Here is a 20,242-nt window from a genome sequence, read left to right as displayed (position 1 = left end):
AGACAGGGAATGTGGTTTATGAGGAACCTTCCACGATTGGAACTCCCATATACTCCGTCATTATGGTGTGTTGCTTTCGACCGTCATTGGATATAGAATGCAATGAGGCTGGCACAAAAGAATGAGGCGAACATAATAACCAATCCCAGGAGTCTTTGGGGATGTGCATGTCCTGAAACTGCCTTTATACCCTTGGAAGACGCCGGCGCTTACCTACAACTCATGTAGCGCCTGGCTAACAATATTCGACAAGTAAGATCCCCAGTATATGTATGGGGTCAAGATATTGATAGGCTATGATAATATTTGTATAGAAATATTAAAACAAATGGCATTTAAGAATAAGAAGATTCAGCGTCCCTTATCCCATTCCAAGTCACCCACTCGCTCCCGTTTACGTTCACGCTCTCTATCACGCTGGAATCCCCGCTTTCGTCCAACCACCTCCTTCTCTCGTTCACGAGGATCAATTACCATAAGTGAGTCTGCCTCGCCTCCGTGCTCGCGCTTCCAGTTCAAGTCTTTGCCTAGGGTATCTTTCCCAAAGCGGAGTTCGTGCGAGAGCCAACCTCCATCTTGCTGTTCAGGGTCGTCTGCTTCTACCTTAGGGTCGTCCCATGCCTGGCAGGATTGGCAGTTTGCAATGAAGTGCAGGTCGCAGAGTTGGGCCTCTTCGTCTTCTTCCTCTTCAGTCCGATTTTCGGTGTCTTTGTCGGTGTGACTTTTGCTATGTGATGCTGTGGTAGTTGGTTCAGGTTTAGCGCCTTCGAGCTTGGCTTTGAAGGCATTGAAGAGCTGCAATGCTTCTCGCTCTGCGGCGCTACTGGGTCCTGTCCCATTGCGACTGGAGCCATTTGCCGTCCCTGGAGGTGGTCGTTTCCGTCCCCGGATTGAGGTCTCGGGGATCATGGCTTCAAGTGCGGATTTCTTTCGGCCTGTGTCCTTAGGACCGACATCGACGTCTCGGCGCATTGATGCCATTAGAGCGGCAATCTGAGCGTTTGTCCGCGACAGCTTGGACTCCTTTGCGGGTGGGGCGTCTGGGGTCGGAGACCGAGTAGGCGACTCAGGGTCAGGTAGGGGGAGTTGTGCTTCCGGCTCTGGTGTCTTTGGTCGCTTTTTACGCTCTGTAGACGGTGATCGATCTAGAGATGGCGACCGGGGCCGTTTGCGCGGCTGTGATGGGGCTTCGGCTCGGGGTTTGGGTTTTGATATTTCGGGCTTTGCACCTGGCGCATCCATGACCAAGTTGGTGTTGAATTTCGGCTTTGCTGGGCGCATGGGCATTTCTTCGTCTCCTTCGTCTCCAAAGCTCAGAAGCGTCTTCCCGCCTTTAGTGGCCTTCTTCTTTTTCTTGGGTACAGCTTTCTCTGCCTTTCCGGCAGTTGAGACTGTCATTCTGTCCTTTAACTTGCCCTCCAATGGCCCCAGTTCTCCGACCTCGCAGGAAGTCACCTTGACCGGATAAACAGGACGCTCAGTGCCCGCAATGCGCTCCGCGTCCGCAATCTTTAACACATTGTAGATGCTGTCCCCTTCTAGTCTTCCAAAAATCGTACATTGCCCATTCATCTCACGCTCGGTGTTCGCTAGCGTGATGAAAAATTGACTGCCGTATGTCCCGTCCTCGCTCTTGGCCATTCCTAGCAAACCACGTCGATTGAAACGTAACCGACTGTGTATCTCATCGCGTAGAACCACCCGCTCATCGGGGTCCCGAGCTTCAGGATCAAATTCGAATTCCGGGTATTCATAGATAGAAGTTCCGCCGGAGCCAGTGCCCGTGGGATCACCACCCTGGATCACAAAATCGGGGGCCACCCGATGGAAGATTGTATCGGCATAGTAGTTGTCTTTGCAGTGCTGGAGGAAGTTCTTGCAGGTAAGAGGGGCCTGATTTGCGAAGAGCGCGATCTGGATGGGGCCAACCGTCGTGTTGAGCGTGGCCGACGCAGTGGGATTGGGTTCGCTAGCGTATTGGGAGGACATTATGGGCAAGTAAGCTGCCGGCTTACAGCGTGTGTCACAGGGGGGTTAGAGCGAGGATTTTGAGTGTATGCGGGGATATTTACACCCCTCTTGAGTGTTGCGATTCAACGGGTTGGTTTCTCCGATCAAAAGCTCGACAGGAACGTCATGGCACGTGACGTCGATCCAGCCCTTGTTTACTTGGTGTCCAAGGACATTGTTTAGGAAGATAAAGATTAATTGAAAAAGTAATGAAGATCAATTTCTTTTGAATTCAACTCTACATGTCACATGTCACCTTTCACATATTTCCCTAGTATCGGAATGAGACCCAAAGCAGCACAGTAGCCAAGTAACATGAGATGGGACGTTGAGCGTTGGGCATGGAATTTTGTCGCATTTGGGGATCATCACTAGCAGCGGGAGCTAAGGGATGCTCTGATGGGTATGTTGAGCGCATGCTAAGAGTTCTTATCAGGCTTGATGTTTGGTGGCAGTGGATGCTGGTAGGTGGTTGAATGGCTCAAGGAAGATACACTCCCCCAGCTCACCGAATCGTCACTGCAAGATCTTGTTTTGCGAGGAGGTACTTCACATTGACAAAAGTTTGATCGGTTGTAAAATCGAGACGTGTATCGGCCATTGAGAGGCCAACCTTGGAAGCACGTGCCGGCTAGAGACGATTCAAGAAAATGGAGTCATGAGATCATTCACTGCCAGAGTCTTGATAGAGGTCGATACATAGACAGCCGCAGGTGAGTCGCATGGGAAGAGTCCAGTGTTGTCGCGTAGGGTGAGATTACTGATAATCGTCATGATGTGTCGCGCATGGGGATATTGCTTGATGGAACCCAGTGGAAGATCAAGGTTCGGCTCCAGCAAGCCATATTCACACCGGTTGGTCTTCTGGCCGAGGCTGTGGAATATTTGTCTGCTTCTGCTTCTGTTCTTGCTCCAGTTCCTGGTGCTGTTCCTGCTCCGAAGCTCTGGCATGGAGTCCTAACTTAAACCGCAGACGGCGCAAAGTGCGTTCGGAGATACCGTAACCTTCTTTCTGCAGCATGTTGAGCATAGCCTTATCGGTCAGCCTATCCTGCATGAAAAGCATCTTAATGCGCGCATGCAAAGCCTCGTCGCCTGTCGTTGTCCGGTGTCGCTTGCGGATGCCCCACTTGCGAAGGCGGGACTGGATGGTACGCTCCTTCACTTGGATGTTATGACAACTTTCGAGGGTACGGCTGATAGAGTCACTACTGATGCCATGATGGTAAAGAGTAATGATATCATCCCGGTAGGGTTCTAAATTGATTTGTTGGCGAGGCATTCTGGGGTTGAGAAGAAAAGAGAGAAGAGAAGAAAAGAGGATTTGGGAAGATGTTGATCTAAGGCGGTGAATCTGCGGGATGGTCACTTGTCTTTGATATGGATGTCCACAAGGTGTTCAAGATTGGATGAAGAGATGTTATATTACTTGGATTGTATAGTTTTAAAATCAGTTTCGAGTTATTATTGCATTCTCATACATTCATTACGCATTGCGAATCCTTCCACCCAAGTCACATTCCATTCGGAGAAACCATCAGCCTAAACCTTTTTATCCGCCTCCACAACAACTGGCGAGCTCATTGTTTCAGGGCTGGCCTTGTTCCGCTTTGCAATGCGGAATCCACCAAGCAGGAAGAAGATAGCCTCCAGACCAAGAATCACTGCGAGGGTAACCATAGCACCAATGACACCCGCCACAGCGAGTGACATTCCCGAGCCACTAGTGCTAGAGGTGCTAGCAGAGCCGGAGTCGCTGCTGGTGCTGTCCGAACCAGCGCACTTGCCATCTGTGTTGCCGCACATGGTACACCACTCGTCATCAGAAGTCACAGCGATCTCGCTGGTCTTGGAGGAAAAGTCATCCCAGGAGAGAAGCTCGCTGGACTGACCGTATAGTGGGTATGCAGTAGGCTCAGATGAGCCGGTGATGGTACCATTGTGGAACATGAAGCGCACGCTGAGATCGGACTTGTCAGTTGGGAATTCGGTGCCACTGGCGTTCGTCACCAGCTCGAAGACCATAGATGAAGCGTAGTCCGGGATTCCGGTGAAGTTGACGGATGCAGCAGGCATCTGCAAGAGACCGAAGAGAGAAAAGATTGTGCCATAGGAGCCGAATCCGATGTTCAGCTTGGACTTGCCCTTGGTAGTGATGGTCTCGTTGAGTCCAGCCAGGATCTCACCCGCCAGGACGGCACCATCGATGGCGCGCACTTTCTCGGAGGAGTTGTAAGCCAGGTTGAATTCATGGCTTCCAGCTAGAGAGATCAGCTGGTGGTATACCTCATCGGTCAGGTCTGACTTGTGAGGGAATTGACTGGTAGAGTTATGGATATTGCCGACGTTCAAGTAGTCGAAGATTGTGTAGGCGTTCTTGAAGGTCATATCAGACGAGGCAAATGCACCGTCCAGCATGGGCGAAAGCGATTGGTAGAACTCCTTGGTTGAGGATAGCAGGGAGGTGTACATTTCAGAGGTAAAGTAGTTGTTGCTGCTCACGGTTGCCTTCTGGCATCCACTGGAGCCCTGCAACCAAGTAGAATCCTCGGCGTTCTTGCTTGTAGAGGCAGGTACCAACTGAATGAGCTGGTAGCCGTTCAATGGTGCCTCGACCGAGGTTCCATTGCCCAGGGTCTGGGAAGCCACTTTCCCTACGGGGGGGTATACGCCCTGTAGGAAGCCAGTGGCGGAATTCTGCAGTACAGTATCCGAAGGAGCAGAGGCACTGATCTGTTTTGGGTTGACAACCTCGGCACTAATGCCCTCGATCTGCTTGGAAGAGTTTGACGAGATGTATCGCTCGTTGTAAAAAGATCCCGAATCAAAGACCTCCCGGTAGCCCAGATCCGTCAGTTGAGTGTTACCAAAGACCTTTGGCGTTCGATCTCCATGGCGGGCGAAAATATACGCACCCAGCACACGCTCAGCATCAACAAGAGGGGAAAAAGATGCAGCCAACAAAAAGCCGGACTGGATAGAGTAACGCATGGTGAAATAAAGAAGCTAATAGAGAAGAAATCGAGCAACCCCCAAAAAAATCCGGGGGAACAAACCCTTCTTATCTACGGAGTCTTGCGGACAAGACCCGTTGACTCCTCCCCCGGTCAGGGTCTTTTCCCTTGTTTCTTCAAACCCTAAGCTGACAAGCTTAGCGGGGTAAAACTGATAAGTGTGCATTAGTTAGTCTGAGAGTAGCTTAGTGGAGGAATTTCAATAGACAAGTCATTGGTCAATATATCCCGACAAGTTCAAATTAGCTAATTGAAAACATCTCCGCGGTAGGCCTCGGAGTTGCGATAGCGGAGGATAGCGGATACTAGTATGTGGTATACTAGTACGGAGTGCGGAGTAGTGACAATAGAATGATAATAGGATGACCTGACGATAATAAATAAAGCTTTCTACTACATACATCCATGGATACATACATGGTACACACATGCAGTAGGTAAAAAAGAAAGAAAAAAAAAAAGCCAAAACTTGCTCCTTTTCGCCTGCAGACTCCAGCCCTATCCAGATTGCTACATTTATATCGTGACAAGAAGAAACAGGAAAAATTAGAGAATGTTTGGATCGTATCACTTGTCCTTATGCCACCGTGACACCCTTGTCACTCATTAACTCACATCCATTTCGCACCACTCCGACCAGCCCTCCAGTCTGAATAGCTTCTGAACCGGCCCCAGCAAGTCGCCATTCAATCTCGGCCAGTCCCTCGAGCCACGTAATACGTGTTTGAGCAGGGACTTCCAGCTGTTGGAGTTGATCTGCTAGCGCGGAGAGGATGTCGGCCAAAGCTAAACCCTTGGTGGTCTTGAGGGTTTGCACGGTGTTTAGACAGGAAGTGACATCGCTGGTGGAGAGGATGGTGGTCATGATTTCTTGGATATCGGACGGGTGCGGGGCGGCAATGCAGTCGTAAATAGTCGCATTAGTGACAGTCTCGGGCTCGGGACGAGGGGCTTTAGGAGCGTCTCTCATCGGTAGCGGAATACCTGAAAGATAATATACGTCAATTGGGCTGGATGTGAGCAGGGAGGAAGGGTATGAGCTTACTGCTGGCAAAGCATGCCTGGAGCACGTTTAATGCTCGTCGCATATCACCTTTGCTCAGGGTCACTAGACTATCAATCGCGTCGGGCTGTATCCTGACACCCTCGTTCTCAATCACTTTGTCGACCAAGGCCCGAATATCGACTTCTTTCAGTGGACTAAAGCGGAATCGCGTACACCGGGACAGGAGTGCTGGGGACAGCTTATGTGTGTAGTTGGCAATGACGCAGAATCGGGTATTGGCCGTGTAGCGCTCCATGATACGGCGGAGGGCCATTTGTGCGGTCGAAGTCATCGCATCGGCTTCGTCCAGAATGATAAGCTTAAAGCCTGCCAGGGGGGAGCCGGCAGTGCCCTGAGGGGCCATGTTGAAGATCTGTTTCGTGCCTGTTGGTGTTCACAGTAAGCTTGTAGTTCAACCTGAGAACCCTAGGTCACGAACTTGCAAAGGTCTTGATTTGTTCTCGAACAACATCAATGCCACGGTCATCACTTGCATTCAGCTCCAACACCATCTGTCGCATGTTTTTGGTGCCGTAGATCCGCCGCGCCAGGGCTAGGATAGTCGAGGTCTTTCCGGTTCCTGGAGGTCCATAAAGGAGGAGATGGGGAAGCCGCTGGATGAAAATGTTATTCAGAGCCCATCGTACAACTTTTATCAGGGGCATTTGTTACATTTGTCTCCACGAACCGATTGATAGTCGCGAGAATGTCTTGATGGCCAGAGACATCATCCAGGCTGCTTGGTCGGTATTTCTCGACCCTGACAAGTCTGTCAGTGATAGAGAACACAATCGGTACGATTGTAAAACTTACCATGGCAAATTATCTTGAGCCTCGACTGGTAGATCGGCGACAGTTCTCTTTTTTCCACTGACATTGTCGGAGCTAAATTGCACGTCCTTGGGCGCATCCACGTCCATTTCATCCTCGTAGTCTGACATGACGAAGGTTTCTTCAGTGGAGATAAATAATCAATATCAAAAGTCCTATCAAGAAGAGCAGGTAAAATCGTGTAAAATTGCCCAAATGGTTTGACGCGTGGAGCGCGTAAAGAGGCTCGGGGCGGAAAATCATGGAGCTTGGGGGACTCCACAGATGACATCCCTCAACTGCCTAACCTCCAACGGGTCAACTTGTCCCCTCCGCCGTCTCTTTGATTGAACTTCTTATTTAAATTATTTAACGCATTCAGCATGCCAGTATGTTATGCTACCTTCATATGTCCCTGGAGCCCCCTTTTAACCTTCAATGCAGGCATACCACTCCATCTTCCTGGAGGACCGCGATGTCCCCGTGATAGGTATGAGAACTCCCATCGAGTCTAGCGCAGGAGTTCCTAGGCTATGAATCAACATTGAAAGGACCAAATTGACCATGGAATGTCTCCTGACTAGGAAACTTCCCTATTCTCCCCCTCCGAACCCGTACTCGCGGCCCCGCATACACATTGCCCCCGCTTCCCAACACCGACGACCTCGATGTGTCCCCAGAGAGTGAATCTTATGATTGCGTCGATGAAATCCTATCGCTCTTCCGTGCCAATGTCTTGTTCCGCAACTTCGAGATCAATGGCCCCGCGGACCGTATGCTCATTTATGGAACTCTGTTTATCAGCGACTGCCTCGGAAAGGTCAAGCCAACTATGAATGCCCGTGAAGCCGAGAAGGTAAATTTCGATATCCGATACTAAAAGCCCGATATAGCAGAACTATGATTGACAATCGTATTCTCAGGCCCTGACCAACGCCGCCCTTGACAACTTTGCTATTCCCGGTGATGTGTCGTTCCCGCTTAACCAGGCCTTTGAGCCCCCGCGTGACCGCCAGGATGCCGAGACTCTTCGCCAGTGAGATACTCGCTGCTATACATCGCAGATCAATTTACGCTAACCGGCTCTTGCAATTTTAGGTTTATCTCGCAAGTGCGACAGGAAATTGCCATCCGCCTACACGCCAGATTATACCCCGGTGGAGTCGGGCCATCAAAGGTAAGTGGGAGCAAAGGATAAACTCCTGATTTATCTGAAATACTGACCAAATTTAGTTCTGGCTGAGTTTCACGAAGAGAAAGTTCATGGGAAAGAGTCTCTAGACGACGAGCGTTGCTGTATATTGTTTGATGAAATTCAGCGCATGAATGAATTTGATACTTGGTTCAGAACCCCACCCAAGCACTTCGCGTAGCGACCAGAGAGGCTTGGTCGAGGATACTTGCATATCTGGGGGTTGACCCCATCCCCGCTAACCCTAACTCAATGAGCAAAATAAGGGGTAGCAACTAGAGGAAGTCGGATCACACGAAAGATAAGAAGTAAGTTGTTGTAATTGTACATTGAAATGCTATTGAATCTATTTTGAGGGCGTTTAGGGCGTACATTCGTGAAAGCTAGGACGTCATTTCCACGTCTCGATCACTGATCGGGGTCGATGTCGTCTCCACCTTTCGTCTCTTGCGAACGTTGCCAGCAGCCTGGATATTCTGTGCGGCGGGGAACACGCGAATGCCATGGAAGAGATATCCCTCTGCGCCACCACGTCCAGTCATAAGAGGGTGGGTTCGACCAGGCAGAACTTGCCAAGGGCGCACACGAGACGTTTGCAAGGTAGGTGGAAGGAGAATTGTCGGATCAACCACAAATTCTTCATGAAGTGGGGACAAATCAACAGCCTCTCCTTCTAAACTCTGCGATTCCAGTTCTCGCTTTTTGTTGATGAATGCGGTCCTCCGAGCAGTGGAGTACATGTCTGTCAATTCAACCAGAGATTCGACTGTCGGAGAATACACGACAACGGGGGCAGACCCGGCAAGGAGCGGGACCATTGTTTTTAGAACGCTTGCTGGCTCTAGCAAGGTGGACACGATCAGACCGTCAAAATTACCGGCCCGGCTCTCATCCACAACTGCTTTAACTCGCCCCCATCGATTGCGCTTGTGGTAATACGCAGTGCGCCTGCTTTGTTTAAGCTCAGCCAATTCCTCTGCGGGTATGATGGGTGGTTCGTTGGCATAGAGCGGATCGGAATTGGGGTCAGCCAACTGCATCCAGGAAATTGATTTGAGATGGGTGTGGAGTGGGTGGGATTCATCGGGGTTGTTGGTGTCATAGCCAAAGAATTTCAAGAGTGACAGGTTTGGTTGTGAGTATGGGTGGATAACGGTGATGGTGTTGGTAGTAGCGGACATTGGCTGGGGACGTATGCGCCGGGGCTTTGAGGGGCCGTTGGTAGGTTGGGATTCTGTGGCATTGGGGGCTGGAACGCCTTGATCCTCTGTTGGGTCTTCGTCGGCATCATGGGGATATAGAATTCCCATGCGCTCAGCCATCGCGGCAACAACAAGTCCACCCGTCTCATCAACGATAGCATAACGTCCATGCGGCTTCATTCCCTCACCTACCTCAACATTTCCGCTATGATGTACATTGCCCCAGCACCCGATGAGACCGATGTGTTCGTCCCGTAGCTCCATGGACTTTTGCGCATCCCGTTCTTCGATCAAGTAATTGGCGAGAAGGGCAACGTCCAGTGGGAGGACGGTAAACCGCTTCAGATACTTCTTGCGTTTTCGTAGCGTGTATTTGGCAAGAGAAAATGCGGTCTTCTGGTCTATTGCGCTGTGCGATTCCAAGAGCTTTGCGACAATGTCTTTCCCCGCGCCACCGGCCTCTCTCTTCAATTCTTCAATTTCTTCCAAGGTCAATTTCTGGGAAGAGTTTTCGTCATTGATTTGACGATTTGTTCGCATCGGTATTCCATTTTCGCCAGTATCCACGTCGTCACCCTCCCCATCTCCCTCCCCGTCCGCGAGGAGGGTCTCCGCATGCAACTCGGTTGCTGACACGACACGTAGTTGGTGGCCAGCGTCGTCGCACGCATCGAGAATTTCAAAGGTGAAATAGAAAGGTCGTCCAATAATCTGATTGGCGGCAAAGCTACCGAATCTACTCAAATTGACGATTCTGGTCAAATGTTAGTTCTTGCGATGGAATCTTTCCCCCGCATATAGTAGAGAGTACTTACGTATCAGGGATGATCTGGATGAGCCTTAATTGATCCGACTGGAGCCGAATACCCACGAACTGGCCCGGGCGAATATAGGAATGCATGATGGCGATGGAACAGCTGTGCCTCGAGCTCTTCCACAAAATTGTTCTGGGGACTTTTATGCGCGATAGAATTACAACCAATCAGAGGACGAGGATACTCGATACTCACAGCCGGGTGGATAGATAGTCCGGGATATTGATGCCTTAATTATTGATGCCTGAAGTGTTGATGCCTCATGTGCTGATGCCTGAATATAATGCCTTAATTCACTGGCTCCAGCGCCCATGTCGTCATAAGTCTCCAACATACCATCCCATACCGTGCTAGTACCGCCATTTCACCGAGGCCACTCCTTCATGTGAATAATACGGTAAATACGAATACTAGCGTCGGAGCTTCCCCCAGGTCAACCAGCGATCGGGTGGATCTGCGGAATCTGGGTGCCTTGCGAGAGATAGGAAGAGACAGACCTCAGAGAGAGAGACTCTGAGATCATCTTCCACCTCCGTCATTGCCTTTTTCAACATAGCTTTCTCTCCATCTGGAGCATACATTTCCGCATTTCCGAGCTCAACCTCAACACTAGGCTGTTACCTATCACTTACGTATACGCGTATACGGGCACTTCAGCCCCTGCCGCCCCAGCGCAAGGCGTTTTCCCTATACCTAATGGCTTATTGTTGTCATTTTGAGCTCACAACCTGAATCCACTCTCAGATCGAAAATTCTGTCTCTTTTGAGTGTGCTGTCAGTTGACGTTGAGTGCTTTATTGGCCTTCCCATCCCTAGAACTATACACGAGCTCAAACCTTTACCCCCTCCGCCTCCCACAAGGTCAACGGACGTCTTCATGGGCCTGCGCAAACAGCCCCCACCACGTCTGGAGAACATTAACAAGTCAAATACTCGATTGGACGGACGCTTGCCCAAATCACCCAACTCTGCGTCCTCCCACCGCCCGACTCATTTGAACCGACTTCCTTCTGAGGACTCTATCTACTCTCCCGACCTCAACACTTCACCTGCGTTTGACCTGATGCCACTTGAAGAGGCACAGCGGTCGCCGGTGGGGTCTCCCACCAGCCAACCACCGAACTCATGGCCAGGAAATAACCGAATGCCAGATGATGGCCGCTCCGACCAGTATAATCAGTATGAGGGAGCATACAAGGAACATGCAAATACCAATGGGCACTCGGTTCCACCAACCTTGATGGTATATCAACAATTAGAAGCGGCCGAGAATGTGTGGCGGCCAAATTCCGACGCCGCTCAGGCTTTGACTGGAGAGCTGCCGGTACAACTACAGTCGAATAACCCATTCTTGAAGCCCCGGCCCACCGAGCATACTCAAGATCTCTTGGATCGGAATGAGCGGGGCCGTGATTCGCGTGCAACTTCAAATAGTGACGCATTGAGCCAATGTATGACACTGAAAGTTCTCCCAAAATAATATCTGTTGCTAACAACTATACAGCCGAAGGGTATATTCCGATGACTGCACGTCTCTCTCTTCTAGATGAGCCTGAGCATGAGTCGCCATGGGCCCAGGCTCCTCACTCTTATTCTCATTCTGAGCAACGCCCCGTGTTAAGCGGTCACCACCTCGATGATAACTCACCTTGGGGGTCTCAACAGTCCATCAAGGTCTCGGCCCCCCAAGAGATCTACCTACAAGGAGTGCAGTCAAATCCATATATCCCGGCTGTTGCTGTGCAGCCGTCTGACTCATCTGCTGGGGAAACCCATGCCCGCGCACAATATAAAACCCCATCCAATGCCGGGAGGTTCGGCTCAGATGCTGGTATCAACATTCCATCTGTTGCTCTCTCTAGTCGAACCTCCATCACATCTCACGAACTAATTGATTTGGGTGAGTTGAGCGCCACTGGCAATTTAGGGGTTGAGATCGGGTCTCATGCTGCGTCGTCAGTATACTCAGAACCAGTGGCGAACGGAGCTAGATCATTGTCAGAAAAACAAGACCTCGCATCTTCCGTGGCACAACAGTCACAACAACCCCGAGCAAGCCCCGTACTATCTGTACCAGAAGCTGCACGACAAAAGGAGCAAAGATCAGAAACCTATACCATTCGACACATCCGATGGACCGATCGAAGTGGTCAACTGCTGGAATCCCCGATTTTGGTCCAAAATCAAAACGGACCCTGTCCACTGCTGGCCCTTATAAATTCACTGGTGCTGCGAGCGAACCCCAACGCTCACCCGCCAATCGTTAGAGCTCTGTCAACCCGCGAGCAAATTTCTCTGGGCCTGCTAATCGAGGCAATGTTTGAAGAGCTGACAACATGCCTGGGCCCTGACGACGAGTTCCCAGACATCGAGGCCCTCACTCAATTCCTGACAATGCTGCATACGGGCATGAACGTCAACCCACGTTTGACAATGGTAAGTACATGCGATGTATCCGTCAAGGCTCACCTATACTAACCTATTGTTAGGAGTCTACTGAAGGATTTGGCACTTTCTTCGAAACCAGTGATCTTCGGCTGTATAGCACGTTTGGTATACGATTGATCCATGGCTGGCTTGCCTCTTGGTCTAGTCCTACCCATGCTGCAATGTCACGGACTGGTCAGTATTACGAGGATATTCAAATGTTGCCTTTTCGCAGACAAGAGTTTGAGGAACGGGTGGCGCGAGGCGAGGCACTTGAACCCGAGGAAGAGAATATCATGGCGGATATCCAAACCATTCAACAATTTGTGGAAATTGAGAATGCGACACAATTAAGCCCATTTGGCTTGACACAGCTCTCGACTAAACTTATGCCCGGATCTGTCTCGATTCTTTTCCGCAACGACCATTTCTCGACTCTATATAAACACCCTCAATCTCACCAACTTTACACTTTGGTTACCGACGCTGGCTATGCGGGCCATGCCGAGGTAGTTTGGGAATCTCTAGTCGATGTGACGGGGTTTAACACGGAATATTACTCTGGCGACTTCCGCCCCGTGGGCGCTGGCCCCTCGGCCCCATCGGGTTCCGCCCCTGCCAGTCCCCGAGCATCGAATGAGCCAGCCACTTACTCGGAAAATGCAAACGAAGCATCGAAATCCCCCGAGCCGACTCAAGAACAGAGTGATGCAGACTATGCATATGCGCTCTCACTTCAGTTCCAAGAAGAAGAGCGACGTGAAAATGCTGGGAACGAACAGGCTCGCGATCGTCGCACGTCTGCCCCGAGTAATTCTTCCAGTCGACCATCGCCTTCACCCCGTTTGAGCAATGTACCTAATCGAACTTCGAGCGTTGCCAATGCAGTTGGTTCTCAGCCTAGACCTCAGCCACAACATGGGCCCGGCATTGAGGACCCAAACGCACCCCCTCCTCCATATGAACAAGCTGCTAGCGGGCCACGCTATTCGCCCCCTGACCGAAGGCCATACGGTGGTGCTTCAGGAAATCAGTACCCCGGTAACCGGAACTCTCGGAATCGAACCTCGCAGTATTCTCACCGATCACGCCCGTCTATGCGTGCAGGGGATCACAACGTAATGGAGCCCGAACGGAACAAAGACTGCATAGTGATGTGAACAATGCCAGATTTAGAAATTATGAGAGGCCCTGATATTTTACGCCAATGCACTCAATGATGAAATGAATATGACGCACCTAGTTACATACTCCGTCTACAACATGTCTTTGATCAATCTGTATTATTCCCTATGAAATATACTACCTAGCTAGTCTCCCCATTCTCCACGGGTTTATAAAATCCAACACGGAAGTTCTCCGCGCCTAATCGACACATAACTATAAACCAGGTGACACGTAAAATGCCTACCTAGTTTCGGACTTGTCCGCATTCGTCCTAATTTGCCCTAGGGCTGCGGAAATTAAAGGACAGTCACATTATATTTGTGGGGAAGAGACTTCTCATTGGAGGAGTTATTGCACCTTTTCCCAGCTAGTCTTCCCCTTGGAGAAAGACTAAAAGTACGCAATCTATTGGAATCCATGCCAAGCATAGGAAACAACTCTACTCCGTACCGGCCCTTTAGCCTAAGTCAAAGGTGGCGTTTTGGCACGCTCTAATGCGTTGAAGAACACCACCGGTCCGCCGGCCCGCAGATTTGAGTAGAATTAGGGCATACTCCGTACTCCGTACATAGTAAAAAGAGTGCTGCGATGATTAAACTGGCCATAAATATCCTTGGGCTGCCGTTTGATTTTGTCGTTTTGTTCAGCTTTGTGAGTCAAGTCAGGTCCTGTAGATTTTCCTCCAATAATAGATCTTGTCATGCAGATTCTCCTTTCTGGTGCCCTCGTGGCCCTCGCCGGTATAGCCAAGGCCACCACCACGCTAACAACAGCGACCAAGTCCACAGCCCAGACAGGTGCTGCCTCGACGGGAGCTATTTGCACTGGAACATTTGATGCAATCTCAGCGGCGGATTTTGTATCTAATCTGCATCCCGGTTGGAATCTAGGAAACACTCTTGATTCTGTCCCCGATGAGGGATCTTGGAATAATGTACCAGTTGTGGCGTCCACATTTGATACTGTGAAGGCCGGCGGCTTTAAGAGTGTCCGGCTCCCAGTTACCTGGGCTTATCACTTTACCGGAAGCTCGCCTGATTGGACTGTTGACCCAACATGGTTGCAGCGAGTGTCTGATGTGGTTGATATGATTGTGGCCCGTGGACTCTACGCCATCGTTGATGTGCATCATGGTATGACAAAGATGACTTTATATCCAACAATATCCTTTACTGACACAAACATAGACTCATGGGTTTGGGCTGATGTCACCCAGTTCGGGGCCAATCTCACCATGATTGAAGAGAAATTCTACAGTCTCTGGTATCAAATTGGAACCAAGTTGGCCTGCAAATCCAACCTTGTTGCCTTTGAGCCTATCAATGAGCCTCCGTGCAATACTGTGGCCGACGGTACCGAGCTTAACAAACTGAACAAGATCTTCCTCCAGGCTATCAATGACGCTGGTGGTTTCAACCCGCAAAGGGTTGTTACCCTAGTCGGTGGTGGTGAGGATAGTGTTAAGACTGCAGACTGGTTTGTTGCACCTTCAGGATTTTCGAATCCATATGCTATTCAGTTCCACTACTACAGTCCCTGTGAGTCACAAATCGGGTTTACCCCTATGTAGGTGTACTGCGTCGAGTTGAACTAACCAAGTGGCTGGCTTCTAGACGACTTTATTTTCAGCGCTTGGTAAGAGTATAGGCCCAGCATATTTGGTATTACTTACTGACTCCAAACAGGGGAAAGACCATTTGGGGCTCCGATAGCGACAAGAATACCGTACAGTCTGACTTCCAGCGGCTGCGTAACGCTTTCCCCAATGTACCACTCCTTTTAGGTGAATACGATGCTTCACCCACCAACACCGAGCCTGCTGCTCGATGGAAGTACGTTGACTTTTTGATCAAGACTGCAGCCAGTCTCGATATCTCCTGCGTGCTGTGGGACAATGGACTGGACCATTTGGATCGAACCACCGGGGTCTGGCGTGATCCTAACTCGCTCTCCATCATCGCGAAGTCCACCGAGTCTACAGCAAATAGTTTGCCAGATAGTACTGAGGACAGTTCCGCAACCACTCAATCATCGTCAGCTTATATTTTCCATCAGTATGGAACAGCTGTGACAGCACAGACTCTTCCATTTATCTTCAACGGCAACACGCTCTCGTCAATCAGTGACTCTACTGGCTCGACATTGTCAGGAACAGACTATTCTGTCTCAGGTGCGAACATAGTCTTCACAGCTTCGTACTTATCCAAGCATATTTCGTCCACGACAACACCGGGTGTAATTGCCACTCTAACCCTAAAGTTCTCCGGTGGTGACTCGTCCCCTATCATCCAAATCGTTCAATGGAAGGCTCCAACCCTGTCATCCACATCGGCAGTGGCCTCGTCTGTCTCGGGTTCTGACTTGTCAATTCCAATCACCTGGGGTGGACTGCCAACTGTCGCTGCTGTAAAGGCTTTGACCAAGAGTGGGACATATCTGGTCGATGACTGGACGGTATACCTGGGTCCTATGCAGCAAGCGAGGGCTGTAAGCTGAGCCCTATTTCCCTTCGTGTACATTTCGTCAATACTAATATATCGATCTAGACCTACAGCAGCCAGTATAACTGGGACGACTCCCATATAATCCTCACTTCATCTGCTATTAGCTCTGTCATCTCCGCTGGCCAATCGACAGTGTTCACGTTCGAGTTTTTCCCGCGGGATAACGGTGCTATGAACGCGGTCAACTTTACTTTGACTGTCTGATGATATTTTATCTCAATTATTTGGTTGTACTGAAGAAAATTTTCGACTATATTATAAGCATTTGAGTGCGCTTGATCCGTGCTAGCCTCAGTATCAAATATCAGCATTCATGTAAAAAAACACATAATCCATCGCTGTCATCAAGTCATTAAATTTCATGGTAGACGGCCAAGATCAATACAGGGTTTTCAATTCCCGCAGAGGAAGATGAGGGTCATATTTATCCCACACGATCTTGTTCTTCTCATTCAAGTGCGCACCCTCATCCGTGATGCTGATCATCGAATCTGTCTCCATGACCTCATGGCTACTGAAACCCCACTTATCTCGTGGAATCCACAAAGTCGGTGGTGGAGATGCTACACATGGCTCGAAATATGCTGTACGCATCTCTTCGGGTGTGTAGGAGACCCCCTCGACATTGCGGCGAACCTTCTGGCGCAATGCCGCGTAATCTTTGTATACGTTCGGGTGGAACCATCTCCAGAAGGCCATCGCACGTGGGCGGCGTTCTTCGTTGATCGCTGCCACTGCATCTTCTTTCTCTTGGAGCATTTCCTCTTCGGCGTCAAGAGACCGTGGCAAGAAAGTATTCAGTGGGGTGAGTGCATCGTTGAGTGACATGTGCGCTAGGATATTGCCGACCATGAAGAGGGCCATGATGATGACTGGGCCGATAGCGCCCTTGATGGCACAAAGTCCTATCAAACAAATCTCAGCCAGGTAGAGACCTGTTAACAAATGTTGCAGGGCTCGTGGGTAGACTAGTCCCTTTGTGTCGACTGCGATGTCATATACGAAGAGGAAGTTATATCGATAGGCTTGGTATACAAGATAAAGTCCAAGGAAGGCAAATCCCAAAATCAGAGGTGCGATGCATGAATACGTCAACGCTAAATAATTAAGTCGGTTAATCCTCGTTAAGGAATGAGTAGGGTATCACTTACCAATTACAGCCATGTTGGTAAATATGGGGAAGACATTGCCCCAGCTGAGACTGGCAAGTTCGGCCCATCCTTGAAACAGACGACGAGGGGAATATGCAAAGAATGTGGTGACAAATTTGAACACCAAGGCGCTGACAATTTGAACAAGAGCCATGGAACTCATGCTCAATCCTTGCAGCATGAAGTAAGAGATGTAAAAATTGGTCGCCTTGGGTAGGTTCTGCGCCAGTAGATCTTTCACCGAAAGAGGATCCTTGACAATTTGTGCAGTAGCAGCCGATGCAGCAGAGGTCAAGGTCGTGACCAAGAACACTTGTACCACTTGAAAAACAAAGTGAGCGCTTTGTGTGAATAGCTCAACTCTTGCCTTTGAAGGGACTCCAGCCCGTCTAGCGCATACTATGTAGAAGTTAGCAGGGATTCGAGGAATAAGAACCCGGTGAGCGTACTGCGACATATGATCGGCACTAGCGACATCAACGCTGCTAGGGCCGCGGCGGGCAGAAGACCTTCAATTGCACCTTTTAGGAAGTCGGGCAACTTAAGGATGAACCCAAGGAAGGGAATCAGCGTGCAGATGTACGTGATGTTCGAAATTGCACCAACGATCGCCGCAGGAAATGACCAAAAGATGACCATCGCAGCCAAGAATCCCTGGACTGCGAATCTTCTAACAATTCTTTGCCACCAGCTAAGATTCAATGCCGACCATACAACCTCGCGAGGCGAAACTCCAATAAAGCGAGGCGTCATGTGGAACGGTTGGTGATGCGACAGGGTTTGTAGGGCAACTTGTGCATCGGCCTGGCTGTTAAATTCGATAAAGATTGCGCTGAGCTGTTTCGCTTCGCCATTTTGGTGTTTTGCTTGCAAATTTGATACTTCTTCGGTTTTCTTTACGAGTTCAGCTCGATACCAGTGGATGGAATCCACCTTTTCGCCAAAAAGTCTCAGTCGATGCATGGGACGTTTGACCTTGTGAGACCATGCTGGATTGCTTGACTCGCAGTCCAGACACATATCGATATTCAATTCGCCTGTTTTGATTGCTTGAGTGCGAACTTTATTTGCTCGCCGAATAAGCTTGGTCTCTGCGGTTTCCAACTTCTCGGCTAGTCGATCTCGTCGATCAACCATCTTTTGCAACTTTGAGCAGTCGGAGGTAATCCAGACTCGGCGGATCGAATCTCCAAATACTTGTCGTAGTTTTTTCTCGTTCTTGTAAGCGTCCGGAACCGACATGAAGAGAACTGTACGGGACGACATTCGAGATACGTAGGCAGGCGAGTTGAGGTAGGCCTGGCGGAGGTTTGCATAATACAGGCTTTCTCTGACCACGACATAAAACACGAACGCTGCACTCGTCAGTAGGCTGTTTTGTCGGGGAATACCGAGAAACTCACTGAAGTAAACACACGCCACTATAACATTGGCATAGTATCTGTTGGGGTTCTTGACGTTACTGAAACTCAGGATATCGAGCTCCGTATTGCCGTTGCCCCCAGTGGCATGGAGGGGTAGTAGAATCGGCCATGTAATCACACAGCCTGTCAGGCATGTTGCCGCCAGGACGCGCAAGAATCGCAAGAAAAGATAACCGTCAAGCGATGAATGGTGAAGCACATGATTGTCTTCAATTTTTAAGAATGTCCCAAGCCAATTTACCCAGCCAGAAGGCAACTCGGGACTCCGTTGATGCTCGTGTATATCGGGCAAGTAGGATCTTGGAGCGTACCATCGGCGCTGAGTTCGCCGAAATATCAAAAAGAGGCTGACCCAAAACATAGCGTATACGAGTGCTGGCAATAGAGTCATCATCAACGCCGAGCCCGAGGAGCCCCCTCCACCGATGAGACCGCTAGCGATATCACCGGAGGTGGTGGACGCGTCGCCTCGCGACGAACCAATATTTGTATCATTATCCTAGATCACATTAGCACGGATTTCTCTATGGATTAGGGTAGGATTGTGGTTATACCGTTATACTTGACATGGTGAGTATAGTCTCCAAATTGAAAAGGAGATATACCAAGGAATGACAGACAAGAGGGGGGCCTAGGAGTAATTCGGGGAAAATAAGCAAAGAAAAAAGCAATATTCTTCACATGGCCTTTACGACCTGTCCACCACAATGGAGATAGACAAGTTGGTGTAAGAGCTGATAGGCTCTCGAGATTGATCCAAAGCTCAGGTATTGTCGATCCGATAGTTTGTGGGTCTTTTTTTGCCTTGGCGACATACAACATATACGAAATGAAGGACGTGCTCTATATTATAGAGGGAATTTCAGAGAGTAGAACCTGGAAATCCTGTAAAAAGTGATTTGTACATACTGGAGAATGATAGTCAAAAGGATCAAAATTAAAGAGAGAAAGAGAGAGAGATAGAAAAAAAAAATATCATCGATGCGGGTCTCCCCAATCAAAAAAGATTTGGCCGATCCCCGCTAATCGAGAAATCTACCCCCTGAATATGAGAGAACTTGGAAGATTTGAAGGTTCATGCATGTTACCAATAATGAATGTAAGAAAGTCAGAATGTCAGAATGTTAGAATGTAAGAATGTAGGAATTTAATGTGGTTTACCCATTCTCTCAACCCATCTGATGATCTTATGGCAAATATACATGTATGGTACAAGGATCATCGTACTCCGTACGAAGTACACTTCTAAGGCTGAATAGGAACCTTGTTAGTAGCTCGGCTCTTTTCCCTCAATGATCAGCAATGCAAGGGGGGTCTTAGCGGTGGAGGGTTGATGTTGAGTTTGGAGCCCTAGGAAGTGTCAAGATATATATGTATATATGTTGTAGATGTAGAGACACCGGTATACTCACGTGGAATTGCTCAAAAATATTCGATCTGTCTCACTGTGTGCAGATGATAATAAATAACAAGAGTTAACA

General features: G+C 49.4%; 9 protein-coding genes across 9 annotated transcripts; 3 read left to right on the top strand and 6 right to left on the bottom strand.

Annotated features, from left to right (window-relative positions):
* Positions 1–351: 351 nt before the first annotated feature.
* On the bottom strand, positions 352–1,989 carry cwc27 (putative peptidyl-prolyl cis-trans isomerase; the record flags this gene model as incomplete). Its single annotated transcript, XM_016744356.1, has 1 exon — positions 352–1,989. One exon carries the CDS (start codon positions 1,987–1,989, stop codon positions 352–354), a length of 1,638 nt encoding a protein of 545 aa, XP_016596923.1.
* Positions 1,990–2,857: 868 nt separating this feature from the next.
* On the bottom strand, positions 2,858–3,292 carry PEX2_070840 (Clr5 domain-containing protein; the record flags this gene model as incomplete). The annotated part of the gene is made up of 1 exon (XM_016744355.1): positions 2,858–3,292. One exon carries the CDS (start codon positions 3,290–3,292, stop codon positions 2,858–2,860), a length of 435 nt encoding a protein of 144 aa, XP_016596922.1.
* A 260-nt stretch (positions 3,293–3,552) lies between these two features.
* On the bottom strand, positions 3,553–5,001 carry PEX2_070830 (Histidine phosphatase superfamily, clade-2; the record flags this gene model as incomplete). The annotated part of the gene is made up of 1 exon (XM_016744354.1): positions 3,553–5,001. One exon carries the CDS (start codon positions 4,999–5,001, stop codon positions 3,553–3,555), a length of 1,449 nt encoding a protein of 482 aa, XP_016596921.1.
* A 600-nt stretch (positions 5,002–5,601) lies between these two features.
* PEX2_070820 (replication factor C subunit 3) lies at positions 5,602–7,010 on the bottom strand (the record flags this gene model as incomplete). Its single annotated transcript, XM_016744353.1, has 5 exons — positions 5,602–6,008; positions 6,070–6,453; positions 6,509–6,683; positions 6,742–6,829; positions 6,883–7,010. The coding sequence occupies 5 exons, from the start codon at positions 7,008–7,010 to the stop codon at positions 5,602–5,604; spliced, it is 1,182 nt and encodes a 393-aa protein (XP_016596920.1).
* Positions 7,011–7,317: 307 nt separating this feature from the next.
* PEX2_070810 (actin-related protein 2/3 complex subunit 3) lies at positions 7,318–8,160 on the top strand (the record flags this gene model as incomplete). The annotated part of the gene is made up of 5 exons (XM_016744352.1): positions 7,318–7,369; positions 7,464–7,735; positions 7,803–7,915; positions 7,978–8,056; positions 8,113–8,160. The coding sequence occupies 5 exons, from the start codon at positions 7,318–7,320 to the stop codon at positions 8,158–8,160; spliced, it is 564 nt and encodes a 187-aa protein (XP_016596919.1).
* Positions 8,161–8,454: 294 nt separating this feature from the next.
* trm6 (tRNA 1-methyladenosine methyltransferase subunit GCD10) lies at positions 8,455–10,174 on the bottom strand (the record flags this gene model as incomplete). The annotated part of the gene is made up of 2 exons (XM_016744351.1): positions 8,455–10,027; positions 10,089–10,174. The coding sequence occupies 2 exons, from the start codon at positions 10,172–10,174 to the stop codon at positions 8,455–8,457; spliced, it is 1,659 nt and encodes a 552-aa protein (XP_016596918.1).
* Positions 10,175–10,965: 791 nt separating this feature from the next.
* PEX2_070790 (MINDY family deubiquitinase) lies at positions 10,966–13,675 on the top strand (the record flags this gene model as incomplete). Its single annotated transcript, XM_016744350.1, has 3 exons — positions 10,966–11,539; positions 11,593–12,524; positions 12,578–13,675. The coding sequence occupies 3 exons, from the start codon at positions 10,966–10,968 to the stop codon at positions 13,673–13,675; spliced, it is 2,604 nt and encodes an 867-aa protein (XP_016596917.1).
* A 707-nt stretch (positions 13,676–14,382) lies between these two features.
* On the top strand, positions 14,383–16,390 carry PEX2_070780 (putative extracellular endoglucanase; the record flags this gene model as incomplete). The annotated part of the gene is made up of 5 exons (XM_016744349.1): positions 14,383–14,815; positions 14,870–15,220; positions 15,296–15,317; positions 15,368–16,169; positions 16,229–16,390. 5 exons carry the CDS (start codon positions 14,383–14,385, stop codon positions 16,388–16,390), a joined length of 1,770 nt encoding a protein of 589 aa, XP_016596916.1.
* A 174-nt stretch (positions 16,391–16,564) lies between these two features.
* PEX2_070770 (uncharacterized protein) lies at positions 16,565–19,330 on the bottom strand (the record flags this gene model as incomplete). The annotated part of the gene is made up of 5 exons (XM_016744348.1): positions 16,565–17,283; positions 17,338–17,736; positions 17,787–18,692; positions 18,741–19,260; positions 19,316–19,330. 5 exons carry the CDS (start codon positions 19,328–19,330, stop codon positions 16,565–16,567), a joined length of 2,559 nt encoding a protein of 852 aa, XP_016596915.1.
* Between the last annotated feature and the right edge of the window lie 912 nt (positions 19,331–20,242).

This window comes from Penicillium expansum (genome assembly GCF_000769745.1).
Source record: "Penicillium expansum strain MD-8 chromosome Unknown contig231, whole genome shotgun sequence".
In the NCBI taxonomy this organism is placed as follows: Eukaryota; Fungi; Ascomycota; class Eurotiomycetes; order Eurotiales; family Aspergillaceae; genus Penicillium; species Penicillium expansum.
Note: the sequence above shows the minus strand (reverse complement) of the source record. Positions and strands in the feature narration are given on the sequence as shown.